The following is a 15,016-nucleotide window of genomic DNA, read 5'->3' on the forward strand; positions in this document are numbered from 1 at the left end:
TTCCTCTGAGAGAATGTGATTTACCCAAAGTGGCTGAACAGGGATTTGAACCCAGATCCTCCTGAATCATGGTATGGTGACACTTGTGAGGGGGTTAGTTGGCATAATCGCCTCACAATACTCTGGGAAGACACACAGAACATACAGTACAATGGCCTTCCAAAGAGCTGCTACTTTTCCCTATTTTTTCTAATTCTATCTGAGTTTATTCCTCATCTCTGTTGCCAAATTGGACCCCTCCTTTGGGCCGCCATTGAAATTGCCACCTTGAACACCCATTTGCTTACCTGTCTGGCACCCATTGTATTGACTGAAGCAGGGACACTGAAACCCATTTCAGGCCATTACTTTCTGCTCACACCCCTCTCCTGGAGAGTTCAAAAAACAGATACAATGTAATAACAGTTTATTGAACTTGCCACAGTCACCGGAGCCAATCAGTGATGATGACAGACAGAACTCCAGGCCAACCATGGAACGGATGGCACCATATTCGTGGGGGAGAATTCCTGGCTCGAGAGCAGTACATGTGAAAAAGATCTTGGAGTCCTCGTGGACAACAAGTTAAACATGAGCCAACAATGTCATGTGGCGGCCAAAAAAGCCAATGGGATTTTGGCCTGCATCAATAGGAGCATAGTGTCTAGATCCAGGGAAGTCATGCTACACCTCTATTCTGCTTTGGTTAGACCACACCTGGAATATTGTGTCCAATTCTGGGCACCACAATTCAAGAGAGATATTGACAAGCTGGAATGTGTTCAGAGGAGGGCGACTAAAATGATCAAGGGTCTGGAGGACAAGCCCTATGAGGAGCGGCTTAAAGAACTGGGCATGTTTAGCCTGAAGAAGAGAAGGTTGAGAGGAGATATGATAGCCATGTATAAATATGTGAGAGGAAGCCACAGGGAGGAGGGAGCAAGCTTGTTTTCTTCCACCCTGGAGACTAGGACGTGGAGCACTGGCTTCAAACTACAAGAGAGGAGATTCCACCTGAACATTAGGAAGAACTTCCTGACTGTGAGAGCCGTTCAGCAGTGGAACTCTCTGCCCCGGAGTGTGGTGGAGGCTCCTTCTTTGGAGGCTTTTAAACAGAGGCTGGATGGCCATCTGTCAGGGGTGATTTGAATGCAATATTCCTGCTTCTTGGCAGAATGGGGTTGGATTGGATGGCCCATGAGGTCTCTTCCGACTCTAGGATTCTATGGTTCTTAAAAGTGCAACATCTACTGTTGGCCTTCCATGTCTGACTTTCGATTTTTGAAGGATTAACAATATAGGAATTTTGGTGGTCGGTTTTTGGTAGATCGTGTCAGCACAGCCACCCTCATCACACGGAAGTGTACAAGTGGTCTTCACAGAACCAACAAAAAGGAATGTTTTCTCCATACTTCTGCAGCTTACAAAGAGGAATACATAGCAAGTCCCAAGCACGATTGCCCCGGTTACGTTCTATTCTTTTGCAAAATTAAGCCACACTTTCGCTTCCACCATCACTGTTGTCAGCTTCAGCCAAGCGGAAACACAAAAAAGTGTTGTTATTACCTTTTCGTAATTATTTCAGGTAGGAGCAGGATGTGTTGGCTGTATCCTTACTTACCAAAGCAGAAAGAACATTCTGTATAAAGGGTAAGCAGGTACATTGCAATCTATTGCCTCCCCAGCATGAAATGTGAACTCAGTTTGCACACTTGCCTTTTGCCTAGTCCTTTACTGCAATGTCAAGGGAACAGGAAGACCTCGAACTTGGTTGTTGAAGAACCTTTAGTTGGCTAATTACTACAAGATTTGTTCAGAGGGGATTTGGCATTGCCTTCCTGTGAGGCCGAGAGAGTGCAACTTGCCCAAATGCAAGATACTCCACTTAGACAGAAAAAACAAAATGCAAATATACAGAATGGGGGAGGATGCCTGGCTCAAGAGCAGTATGTGAGAAAAAGATGTTGGAGATGTTCAAGTTAAACATGAGCCAACAATGTGATGTGGCGGCAAAAAAAGCCAATGGGATTTTGTCCTGCATCAATAGGAGCATAGTGTCTAGATCTAGGGAAGTCATGCTCCCCATGCTCTATTCTGCCTTGATTAGACCACACCTGGAATATTGTGTCCAATTCTGGGCACCACAATTCAAGAGAGACTTTGACAAGCTGGAATGTGTCCAGAGGAGGGTGACTAAAATGATCAAGGGTCTGGAGAACAAGCCCTATGAGGAGCGGCTTAAGGAGCTGGGCATGTTTTGCTTGAAGAAGAGAAGGCTGAGAGGAGATATGATAGCCATGTATAAATATGTGAGAGGAAGCCACAGGGAGGAGGGAGCAAGCTTGTTTTCTGCTTCCTTGGAGACTAGGACACAATGGAACAATGGCTTCAAACTACAAGAGAGGAGATTCCATCTGAACATAAGGAAGAACTTCCTGACTGTGAGAGCCGTTCAGTAGTGGAACTCTCTGCCCCGGAGTGTGGTGGAGGCTCCTTCTTTGGAGGCTTTTAAGCACAGGCTGGATGACCATCTGTCAGGTGTGATTTGAATGCAATTTTCCTGCTTCTTGGCAGGGGATTGGACTGGATGGCCCATGAGGTCTCTTCCAACTCTTTGATTCTATGATTCCTGTGAGGCTGAGAGAGTGCAACTTGCCCAAAGTCATTCCACTGAAGGAGGTGGCCTATGAAAATAATAAATTGGTGGCAGCAAAAGAAACCTTTAATAAATAAATTGGTGGCAGCAAAGGCATATTATAATATACAGTGGTAGCTTCCCACTGTTTGGCGTTGTGTGCGTGCGGGTGTGTGAGTCTCTAATGACCTCACGGCCTTGCTTGGGCCAGACGTTGTTTTGTCCAATGTCCTCCATCTTGTGTGTGGTGGTGCCTGTTGAAATTTCTGCCTTTTGTACTCCCATCTTTGTTGCACAGATAATTTGAATGTTATATGGCAGGTGTATAAGGGGCCTGAAACGTATCCGGAAAAGTGGAAGAGTTGGTGTTAGTTCAGAGCGAGTTTGGGTTTAGAGAAGAAGGCTGGGTTAGTCTTTTGAGAAGTATTCAGAGTAGTTATTAGTAGATAGCTAGAATACGGTTGTGGAGCAGGGCCCAGTTAGTGGGAAGTCTAGTTCAGGGTATTTTTGGCTAGATTCCTGAGGGGCAGTTTTGGGGAGTTACTTTCAGAGATTAATTTCCTGAAGTAATTTTTTGTGGTGGAACTTTGAAGACTTGTAACCCAAAAGAGTTTAAGATTTTACTCTAATGCAACCACAAGCTTTTTCATGACAGTATTTTCTGAAACCATTAAGCATTTGTACCTGAATTATTTCAAGCTTGTTCAATAAACATTCTTGTTCTTGTATTAACTTATACCAGCCTCAGTGTGAGTACTTTGGTGGTCAAAGTATTTCTAAAAGTCAGCTTCACAGCAGCCACTATGAAACTATAGTGGCACAGTGTGTATTACAGAACAAACTCACAATATTACCTCAGCCTGATTAATACTGGAACGGTGGCAGCGGAATTCATTTGAAGAAGCATTTTAAGTCTCTCAGTTCTAGTGTTTCCCAGTTCCTAACTTTTAAAACGCTAAGTGTCTCTCCCCTTCTCTGCTCTAATCTCCCCTGATAATTGGTATATTCAGTGGGATATATTTCAATAATAATAATAATAATAATAATAATAATAATAATACTAAAACTTTATTTATATACCGCTCTATTTCCCCGAGGAGACGCAGAGTGGTTCTCAGGTAAAAAATCACAGAACATACAAAGTAAAAACAACATAACCATAAGATTAACAAAACAAAGTATGCATAAAAAATTGTCGCCATAACACACATATATTGAAAGTAATCCTGCCTTTCAAGGCAATTAATTTTTTTTAAAGGGCCAGGCCAAGATTGGTGCAAGCCCAAAAATTCTAGGGGGCCCGGGAATTAAATGCAATGCTATGGCAGGCAACAATAATATTAGGTACAGGTCTGTGGCTGTTCATTCCAGGGCTGTCTAGAGGAAATGATCTGGGTAATTGGTAGGAAGAATAGGGCTGTATTCAACAATGTATAGGGCTGAGTTAGAACTGGCCATTTTCAAAGGCTTGTTGAAACCACCAGGTCTTCAAGTTCTTATGAAAGGAGGGGATGTGGCCTGTTTTATTTCTCTTGAAAGGGCGTTCCAGAGGTGGGGGGCCACCACCGAGAAGGCCCTCTCTCTCGTCCCCACCAACCGCACTTGAGACAGTAGTGGGGTCGAGAGCAGGGCTTCCCCGGAAGATCTTAAAGCTCGTGCCGGTTCATAGAAGGAGATGCGATCATGGAGATAGGCGGGGCCCAAACCGTTTAGGGCTTTATAGGTCATGACCTGCACCTTGAATTTGGCTCAGCAACTTATCGGCAGCCAATGAAGCTGTTTTAATAGGGGTGTTGTATGCTTCCTATAATTAAAATTATGCTCCCTAATTAAAATAAAGAGAAGTTTAAATATACAGCTGTTTCAACAACCATACTCCCTCTTCCTTTGGATGGCTTTATATTTTTGGTGAGCGTGCGTTCAAGTTTTAGGAGGTGCCTGTGTGTTATTAGATGCATGGAAAGCACATCTGGATGTGAACAGATGCTCTTTGTGCAATTTTCTGCTTTGGGTCTTGTTCAAGAGATAAAAGAGTGACATAAATAAATAAGTAAATATAAATATAAGCACCAGGATTGTGGCGCAGCTGGCTGAATGTCAGCTGCAGTAGAATCATAGAATCATAGAATCAAAGAGTTGGAAGAGACCTCCTGGGCCATCCAGTCCAACCCCATTCTGACAAGAAGCAGGAATATTGCATTCAAATCACCCCTGACAGATGGCCATCCAGTCTCTGTTTAAAAGCTTCCAAAGAAGGAGCCTCCACCACACTCCGGGGCAGAGAGTTCCACTGCTGAACGGCTCTCACAGTCAGGAAGTTCTTCCTCGTGTTCAGATGGAATCTCCTTTCTTGTAGTTTGAAGCCTTTGCTCCATTGCATCCTAGTCTCCAGGGAAGCAGAAAACAAGCTTGCTCACTCCTCCCTGTGGCTTCCTCTCCACCAGTAAGATCACTCTGACCAAAAAGTCATGAGGTCGAAGCCAGCCCGGGTTGGAGTGAGTTTCCAACCAATTGTGTGTAGCCTGTTGTCGACCTTTGCAACCCAAAAGACAGTTGCATCTGTCAAGTAGGAAAATAAGGTACCACCTTAAAGTGTGGGGAGGCCAAATTAACTGATTTATGAGGCCATAAAGAAGACTCCAGCAAAGCATTCCAGCGGAGAAGCATGCGGGGAATGCGGAAGTGCTTCATCAGCGTCGCAGATGGACGATGAAAGCGACAGCTCCCCTGGCGGCCAGAAAAAGTTAAATAGCCTCTGTGTATGTCTGTATATGTTTGTATGTCAAAAATTGGCATTGAATGTTTGCCATATATGTATACACTGTAATCCACCCTGAGTCCCCTGCGGGGTGAGAAGGGCGGAATATAAAAGCTGTAAATAAATAAATAAAATAAATAATCATCATCACCATCATTATCTTCTTCCACATTCACCAGCCCTGAACAATTGGTGACAATGATCATGAGTCTGGCTAGCAATCCTTCCTCCCCAATGGTGACAGTGTTATCCTTCCAAAGAAGATGCGGTAAGACTTTTTCAAAAGAGGAAGAGGACCACTGACCGTTGCTGCACAACGATTTCAGAACTTCCTGTTGCAACAGACTTAGTTGAAAGTTCCAGTAAAACCAATAGAGGCAAGGGAACAGCTGTAGACAGAAATAAACACCCACACGCTGCAATTGACCACGTTTCTTTCCTTTTAATTCATCCAGAGATTAGAGCCCAGCAGAAATAGACGTTGTAAACAGCTGCCTGGCCACACAATCGTAAAAAGGGTTTAGATCAGCAACGCAAAGCAAGGAATTCTTCCTTTTCCCCATGTTGAATTACAATTCTTGTTGGCTCCAGGTGTGTTGGGCTAAAGGTGCGTCTATACCATAGAATTAATGCAGTTTGATACCACTTTTATGGAATCCTGGGAGTTGTAGTTGTACAAGGGCTTGAGACTTCTCTGCTAAAGAGTGCTGGCTCCTCATCAAACTATAAATCTCAGGATTCTATAAGTGGTGTCAAACTGCATTAATTCCACAGTGTAGATGGACCCCGCGACTCCCTTTCGTGATTGCATTCTGACACATTTGGAAGGCATGGGGTTGGGGAAGATTCCTTTATGCAGCGGCAGTGGCTTAAACTTAGTCTTAAACTGGCTGGATCTACACCGCCATGTAATCCGGTTTCTGAATCCAGATTCTCTGATTTGAACTGGATTATAACAGTCTACACCATGCACGCATGGGCAAACTTTGGCCCTCCGGGTGTTTTGGACTTCAACTCCCACAATTCCTAACAGCCTACCGGCTGTTAGGAATTGTGGGAGTTGAAGTCCAAAACACCCGGAGGGCCGAAGTTTGCCCATGCCTCGTCTACACTGTCATATAATCCAGTTCAAATCAGAGGCTGGATTATATGGTAGTGTAGATGGGGTCATAATTAGGGTAGTGATGCCCTCAATTTATGAAAAGAGGGAATTTTTAAAAATCCAGAAATGGAAAAAGCCATGTTTCTGAAGTTTCCCTGGGAGGAGATTAGAGCTGCCTATCCATTTGGGTTAAAAATCCAAAGCAAAATCTGTCCGCAAATAAAATAAAAGGCCCGAAGGCAGAATTGAACACAATTTGAGTGACTGGAAGTTGCAGCTTGTATGAGCAGGGCAGCTTTGGCAGTCTCCTCTGGACAGAGGCGGCTGGGATGCCTTCTCCGGAGGCCGGCTGCCTCACTCCTCTCCTCCGGGTCTCTTCAGCACAGCGCTGTACTTCAAGGGGGCACTGTCGGACCGCAAGACCACCTCCACCAACGTGAAGACGGAAATGACCTGGAACGACAAGAGATGGGACCAGGGTTAGTTGCGTGGCAGTGTGTACATCCATGGTCAGCACTTTCTCCACCCTTACATTTTCCCCTGACATAAAGTCCAGTTGTGTCTGACTCTGAGGGATGGTGCTCATCTCCATTTCTAAGCCGAAGAACCAGCGTTGTCCGTAGACACCTCCAAGGTCATGTGGTTGGCATGCCGCATGGAGCGCCATTACCTTCCCATCGGAGAGGTACCTACTGATCTACTCACATTTGCATGCTTTTGATCTGCTAAGTTGGCAGAAACTGGGGACTAACAGTGGGAACTCAGGCAACTCCCGGATTCGAACCTGCGACTCACTTTGCACCCATACGGGTGTCTCCTGTTAAAAGAATAGAACCCTGCATGATGGGAAAGAACTTTGTGTCTCCCTGAGATATGAGAGAGCCATTGTCAACCTAGGCTTCACGGGCCAATAGTCTATTTATTTATTTATTTACTTTATTTGTATACCGCAGTTTCTCAGTCCTTAGGCAACTCAACGCGGTTAACAACAAACAGGAGCAAAAATTCAATGCTAGCATCATACAAACCATTTAAAAACAATTAACACAATAATATACTAGGTAAATTACACAACAGTGAACAACTCATTAGCATCTCATAACCAGAATCATGATCCAGCTCGTCATCCGTAGTTCCGTTTTCCTATATTCATTGCACTGCTTATCCAAGGTAAGGTAAAAGTTGTCCCCTGACATTAAGTCCAGTCATGTCTGACTCTGGGGTGTGGTGCTCATCTCCATTTCTAAGCCGAAGAGCCAGCGTTGTCCATAGACACCTCCAAGGTCATGTGGCCAGCATGACTGCATGGAGCGCAGTCATGCCGCCAGAGCAGTACCTATTGATCTGCTCACATTTGCATGTTTTCGATCTGCTAGGTTGGCAGAAGCTAGGGCTGACAGCGGAAGCTCACGCCGCTCCCCGGAATCGAATCTGCAACCTTTCGATCAACAAGCTCAGCAGCTCAGTGCTTTAACCCACTGCGCCACTGGGGGCCGCAAACGCCTGCTCAAATAACCAGGTTTTCACTTTTTTCCGAAATACCATTAATGAGGGGGCCGATCTAATGTCTGTAGGAAGGGTGTTCCACAGCCGAGGGGCCACCACTGAGAAGGCCCTGTCCCTCGTCCCCGCCAAACGTGCCTGTGTTGCAGGCGGGATCGAGAGCAGGGCCTCCCCAGAAGATCTTAAAGTCCTAGTGGGTTCGTAGGCGGAGATGCATTCGGATAGGTAACTTGGGCCGGAACCCAAGTTAGTCTAACCAAGACGCCTTTTTGGACCACAATTTCTACTCTAGTCACCATGGCCTATAGCAGACATGGGCAAACTTGGGCCCTCCAGGTGTTTTGGACTTCAACTCCAACAACTCCTTACAGCCTGGCTGGGATTTCTGGGAGTTGAAGTCCAAAACACCTGGAAGACCAGAGTTTGCCCATGCCTGGCCTATAGACAGGGTGCTTGCAGAACTGTGAAAATATAACTCTAAACTGAGCCTGGCTCAGTATAAACCTGCTCTATGGGTCCACCAAAAATCCTCCACTTTTTCTTAGGGAGAGGAAGCTGTGGGGTTACCTGTTGCACAGCCTCCTCCTCAGGGCTCTCAGGTTCCCACATCAGCGTCAGCTGAGGTTTCTTGCCCAACTTCTGGAACTGGAACCCCACCAGCGGCAAAGCCTGCAAAAGGAAGAAGAGACCGTGAGCTGAAGAGAGAGCCTGGCAGGCGGGCGAAGAGAAGGAACGTCAGAGCTGGATGAGGAATGGCTCTAAGCCAGTGTTTCTCAACCTTCCTAATGCCGCGACCCCTTAATACAGTTCCTCATCTTGTGGTGACCCTCAAGCATAAAATTATTTTCATTGCTACTTCACAACTGTAATTTTGCTACTGTTATGAATCATCATATAAATATCTGATATGCAGGATGTATTTGATACAAATACACGATATGCCCAAATTTGAATAATGGTGTGGTTGGGGAGGGGATAAATGATTTTGTCATTTGGGAGTTGTAGTTCCTGGATTTATAGTTCACCTACAATCAAAGAGCATTCTGACCTCCACCAATGAGGGAATTGAGCCAAACTTGGCACACAAAACTCCCATGACCAACATAAAATACTGGAAGGGTTTGGTGAGCATTGACCTTGAGTTTTGGAGTTGTAGTTCACCTACATCCAGAGAGCACTGTGGACTCAAGCAATGATGGATCTGGACCAAACTTGGCACGGATACTCAATGTGCGCAAATGTGAACACTGGGGGAGTTTGTGGGGAAACAGATCTTGACATTTGGGAGTTGTAGTTGCTGGGATTTATAGTTCACCTACAATCAAAGAGCATTCTGAACTCCAACAACAATAGAATTGGGCCAAACTTCCCACATGGAACCCTCATGACCAAAAGAAAATATTGTGTCTTCTGATGGTCTGGTGACCCCTCTGACATCTCCTCAATGAAAATAGGTTTGACAGCCCTGATCTAAATGGTGGTGTGTGGAGGAGACCTGCTTTGCAGTGGATTTCTAGGAAAGGAACAAATTGTTGGAGCCCATGGAGACACATTTGGTACCAATACCAGCATTTCTGGGTGTCTGTGTGGGAGGACAAAAGAGAGTCCCAGTTACTCAGGGTGCTTTGACTGTGTCTTCCTGCCTTGCAGAAGGTTGGACTGAATGCCCCGTGTGGTCTCTTCCAATTCTATAATTCTAAGAAAACTGCCCCAATCCTTTTCTTAAAAGGGGGCCTGATTCACTCATTATGGGGAAGCAATACTGTGTTAATGTTCTTAAGAACGGCCTGGAACCACATCAGACCAAATTTGCCCCATTGAATGCACCTCCCTGACCTTCACGCTGGCGAAACAGAAGGCCTTCAAAAGTAAATGACATCAGCAGTATCCCATATTATACAGAAAACTTAAGCAAGACCCAACTTCCAAAATAACCAGAAAAACCAACACTCTAATTAAGAACTCCTCAATCAACTTCGACATACGACAACAGCTATGTAAATCGGAAGCCCTTCAACCCAGGCTTTATGGACTCCCCAAAATCCATAAGGACTCCACCCCACTCAGACCCATCGTGAGTGCCATTGGGTCCCCCACATATAACTTAGCCAAATTTCTTGCTGCACAGTTACAAAGCCACATTGGGCTCACAACACACTACATCAAGGACTCAGCCCACTTCATTGAAAAAATCAGCAATCTCAAGCTAAATACAAATGACAAACTGATCAGCTTCGATGTGGTGTCTCTATTTACCATGGTCCCAGTTGCAGACACCATGGCACTCATCAACCAGAGGTTCCCAGAAGACATCACGGCGCTGTTTCACCATTGCCTCACCACCAGTTATTTTCAGTGGGACGAACAGAAAGATGGAGTAGCTATGGGGAGCCCTCTCAGCCCAGTCATAGCTAACTTCTACATGGAACACTTTGAAAAACAAGTTCTTGAAACAGCAACCAAAAAGCCCACTATATGGTTCAGAGATGTGGATGACACTTTCACCATTTGGAGCCATGGAGAAGAAGAACTCAACAGGTTCCTGGACCATCTGAACAGCATCCACCCTAACATCCAGTTCACTATGGAAAAAGAAAAGGAAGGAAGACTGCCTTTTCTAGATGTCCTAGTCATCCGCAAACCAGATCAACAATTGGGTCACACCGTCTACAGAAAACCCACACATACAGATAGATATCTACATAAAAACTCCAACCATCACCCAAGTCAAAAAAGAAGCCCCATCAAAGCCTTGGCAGACGGTGCAAAAAGAATCTGCGAAGCCCACCTCCTCCAAGATGAACTGAACCACCTCAACTGGGCTCTCCAGGCCAATGGAGACTCCACCTCAGACATCAGAAGAGCGGCAAGACCGAGAACAAGCCACGAGAGTCAAGATGAAGATCCACCCAGAGGAAAAGTGTTCCTGCCATACATCAAGGGAACCACTGACCGCATAGGGAAGCTGATGAGGAAACACAACATACAAACAATCTACAAACCCACCAAGAAAATCCAACAAATGCTACGTTCAGCAAAGGACAAGAGGGATCCTCTCACCTCTGCAGGAGTCTACCGTATACCATGCAGCTGTGGACAAGTCTACAGAGGGACCACCAAACGCAGCAGCATTGCCCAGACACGCATCAAGGAACATGAAAGGCACTGTAGACTACTTCAACCAGAGAAATCAGCCATAGCAGAGCACCTGATGAACCAACCTGGACACAGCATTTTATTTGAGAACACAGAAATGCTGGACCACTCTCACAACCACCATGTCAGACTACACAGAGAAGCCATTGAAATCCACAAACATGTGGACAATTTCAACAGAAAGGAAGAAAGCATGAAAATGAACAAAATCTGGCTACCAGTATTAAAAAATTCTAAAATTGCAACAGCAAAAACAGCAAAGAGAAAAACAGGCAGGGACATCTAATCACTTTTCAAGAAGAGTTTGCTCCAGGCACAGTCAGCCCATTGTATGCTAATCAAGGTGGTCAGTTGAAAGATCCACACCCAGCCCAACTTACAAAAGCCTTTTGTCTCACCCTGGTCATTCCACAGATATATAAACCCCTTTTTTCCTAGCTCCAGCAGACCTCACCTCTGAGGAAGCTTGCCATAGATGCAGGCGAAACGTCAGGAGAAATGCCTCTAGAACATGGCCATATAGCCCGAAAAAACCCACAAGAACTGAGTATCCCATATTGTTTGCACCAGCCTGTAGTATTCAGAGCAAAGTTTGCAATATATTGGGTATATATAAGATGGAACCAGGTTGTTTTCTGCTGCTCTGGAATGTGTCCAGAGGAGGGTGACTAAAATGATCAAGGGTCTGGAGAACAAGCCCTATGAGGAGCAGCTTAAGGAGCTGGGCATGTTCAGCCTGAAGAAGAGAAGGTTGAGAGGAGACATGATAGCCATGTATAAATATGTGAGAGGATGCCACAGGGAGGAGGGAGCAAGCTTGTTTTCTGCTTCCCTGGAGACTAGGACGCAATGGAGCAATGGCTTCAAACTACAAGAGAGGAGATTCCATCTGAACATGAGGAAGAACTTCCTGACTGTGAGAGCCGTTCAGCAGTGGATCTCTCTGCCCCAGAGTGTGGTGGACACTCCTTCTTTGGAAGCTTTTAGACAGAGGCTGGATGGCCATCTGTCAGGGGTGCTTTGAATACAATATTCCTGCTCCTTGGCAGAATGGGGTTGGACTGGATGGCCCATGAGGTCTCTTCCAACTCTTTGATTCTATGATTCTATTAGGAAACAACAAAGCAATGGATTCGAGCTGCTGTAAAAGAGTTTCTCCTAAACATTAGAAAGAACCTCCTAACAGAATGAGCTGTTCAGCAGTGGAATACGTTGCTGCTTGTGGGTTCAGTGGAGTGTCCTTTTCTGGAGGTTTTTAAACAGAGGCTGGGCAGATTGCGTAGCCATGCATGGCTACTGGGGTCACTTCAAACCCTAAAATTCTATGATTTATTTATTTATTATTTGGGGCATTCGTATCCCTTCCTTCTCGACCTCCGAAGAGGGACTCAGGCCGGCTACCAACCGGCACCATTCAGTGCCAACACGGAATAAAACATAGCATAAGATACAGTTAGCACAAGTAAAACAATTATAAATATACATTAAAACAATTTGCTGGTTCAAATCATCATCCTAAACAGTCCATTGTCATACATTAAAAGCATTGTCTTTCCCAGCAAGTCAGTCTATTCTGCTAACACTTGATCCCACATCCAAGATTTGAGTTTCTTCCGGAAGGTCAGGAGTGAGGGGGCGGATCTGATCTCAGCAGGGAGGGAGTTCCGTAGCTGAGGGGCCACCACAGAGAAGGCCCTGTCTCTCGTCCCCACCAAACGCAACTGTGATGGTGGTGGGACCGAGAGGAGAGTCTCCCCAGACGATCTTAAGGTCCTTGGTGGTTCACAGAGGGTAAAGACTTTGTGTATATATTTGAGATTTCATAGAATCATACAGTTGGAAGAGACCTCATGAGCCATCCAGTCCAACCCCATTCTGCCAAGGAGCAGGAATATTGTATTCAAAGCACCCCTGACAAATGGCCATCCAGCCTCTGTTTAAAAGCTTCCAAAGAAGGAGCCTCCACCACACTCCGGGGCAGAGAGTTCCACTGCTGAACGGCTCTCACAGTCAGGAAGTTCTTCCTTGTGTTCAGATGGAATCTCCTTTGTTGTTCAATATTAATGTCAAAAATATGTAGTATGATTTTACATAGGATTTGTGCTACATTAGAACAGTAAAGACAAATATCACTTAAGTGAAATAAACATTAAATATTAAATGACCAGAAAAATAAATTAAGGTATAAATACTAAACTAATCTGAGAATCTGCTATTGCAACACATCTACGTTGTTAAATCCTAGAGATAATAATAATATTGTATTGCAAGAACTTTATTCTGCCACCATCTCCCCAAAGGGACTCAGGGTGGCTTACAAGGGGACAATCCCGAAAAGATTAAAACACACACAATTAAGTAAAATGAACAAAATAAAATCAACAACAACATCAGAAAAATTTTCGGGCTGTATGGCCATGGTCTAGAGGCATTCTCTCCTGACGTTTTGCCTGCATCTATGGCAAACATCCTCAGAGGTAGTGAGGTCTGATGGAACTAGGAAAAAGGGTTTATATATCTGTGGAATGACTAAGGTGAGACAAAGGACTCTTGTCTGCTGGAGCTAGATGTGAATGTTTCAACTGACCACCTTGATTAGCATACAATGGGCTGACAGTGCCTGGAGCAAACTTTTGTTGAGAGGTAATTAGATGTCCTTGTTTGTTTCCTCTCTGTTATTGTGCTGTTGTAATTTTAGAGTTTTTTTTTAATACTGGTAGCCATATTTTGTTCATTTTCATGGTCTCCTCCTTTCTGTTGAAATTGTCCACATGCTTGTGGATTTCAATGGCTTCTCTGTGTAGTCTGACATGGTGGTTGTTGGTGTGGTCCAGCATTTCTGTGTTCTCAAATAATATGCTGTGTCCAGGCTGGTTCATCAGGTGTTCTGCTATGGCTGACTTCTCTGGTTGAAGTAGTCTGCAGTGCCTTCCATGTTCCTGGATTCGTGTTTGGGCAATGCTGCTGCGTTTGGTGGTCCCTCTGTAGACTTGTCCACAGCTGTATGGTACACGATAGACTCCTGCAGAAGCGAGAGGATCCCTCTTGTCCTTTTCTGAATGTATATAGATATATAAACCCTTTTTGCTAGTTCCAACAGACCTCACTACCTCTGAAGATGTTTGCCATAGATGCAGGCGAAACGTCAGGAGAGAATGCCTCTAGATTGTGGCGCAGCTGGCTGAGTGTCAGCTGCATTAAGATCACTCTGACCAAAAGGTCATGAGTTCAAAGCCAGCCCGAGTTGGAGTGGGCTTCCAACCAATTGTGTAGCCTGTTGTAGACCTTTGCAACCCGAAAGACAGTTGCATCTGTCAAGTAGGAAAATAAGGTACCACCTTAAAGTGTGGGGAGGCTAAATTAACTAATTTATGAGGCCATAAAGAAGCACTCCAGCGGAAAAGTATGCAAGGAATGTGGAGGTACTTCATCAGCATCGCAGATGGACAATGAAAGCAACAGCTCCCCTGGCGGCCAGAAAAAGTTAAATAGCCTCTGTGTATGTCTGTATATGTTCGTATGTCAAAAATTGGCATTGAATGTTTGCCATATATATGTGTACACTGTAATCCGCCCTGAGTCCCCTGCGGGGTGAGGAGAAGGGCGGAATATAAAAGCTGTAAACAAATAAATAAATAGACCATGGCCATATAGCCCGAAAAAACCTACAACAATCCAATTATTGTACTGTATTGTTTTTAAGTGTTTTTTTGCACTACAAATAAGATATGTGCAGTGTGCATAGGAATTCATTCAAGCTTTCTTTCAAATTATAATCCGGCCCTCCAACAGTTTTGAGGGACTGTGACCTGGCCCTCTGTTTAAAAGGTTTGAGGACCTCTGACCTAAAAGATCCTTGTATTTCCTTTATTGATAACACAGG

At 44.8% G+C, this 15,016-nt stretch overlaps 1 protein-coding gene across 2 annotated transcripts in view; it reads right to left on the reverse strand.

Annotated features, from left to right (window-relative positions):
- Window positions 1-6,410: 6,410 nt before the first annotated feature.
- Window positions 6,411-15,016, reverse strand: part of DIS3L2 (DIS3 like 3'-5' exoribonuclease 2) — a 334,011-nt gene continuing 325,405 nt past the window's right edge. For both annotated transcript variants that reach the window (XM_060767323.2, XM_060767322.2), the window contains exons 21-23: window positions 8,545-8,646; window positions 6,821-6,927; window positions 6,411-6,782 (exon numbers count right to left, since the gene is read on the reverse strand). In XM_060767323.2, coding sequence (XP_060623306.2) covers window positions 6,829-6,927; window positions 8,545-8,646 — 201 coding nt within the window. In that variant the 3' untranslated portion in view covers window positions 6,411-6,782; window positions 6,821-6,828. The remainder of the gene's footprint in view (window positions 6,783-6,820; window positions 6,928-8,544; window positions 8,647-15,016) is intronic.

Source organism: Anolis sagrei, chromosome 3 (assembly GCF_037176765.1).
Source record: "Anolis sagrei isolate rAnoSag1 chromosome 3, rAnoSag1.mat, whole genome shotgun sequence".
In the NCBI taxonomy this organism is placed as follows: Eukaryota; Metazoa; Chordata; class Lepidosauria; order Squamata; family Dactyloidae; genus Anolis; species Anolis sagrei.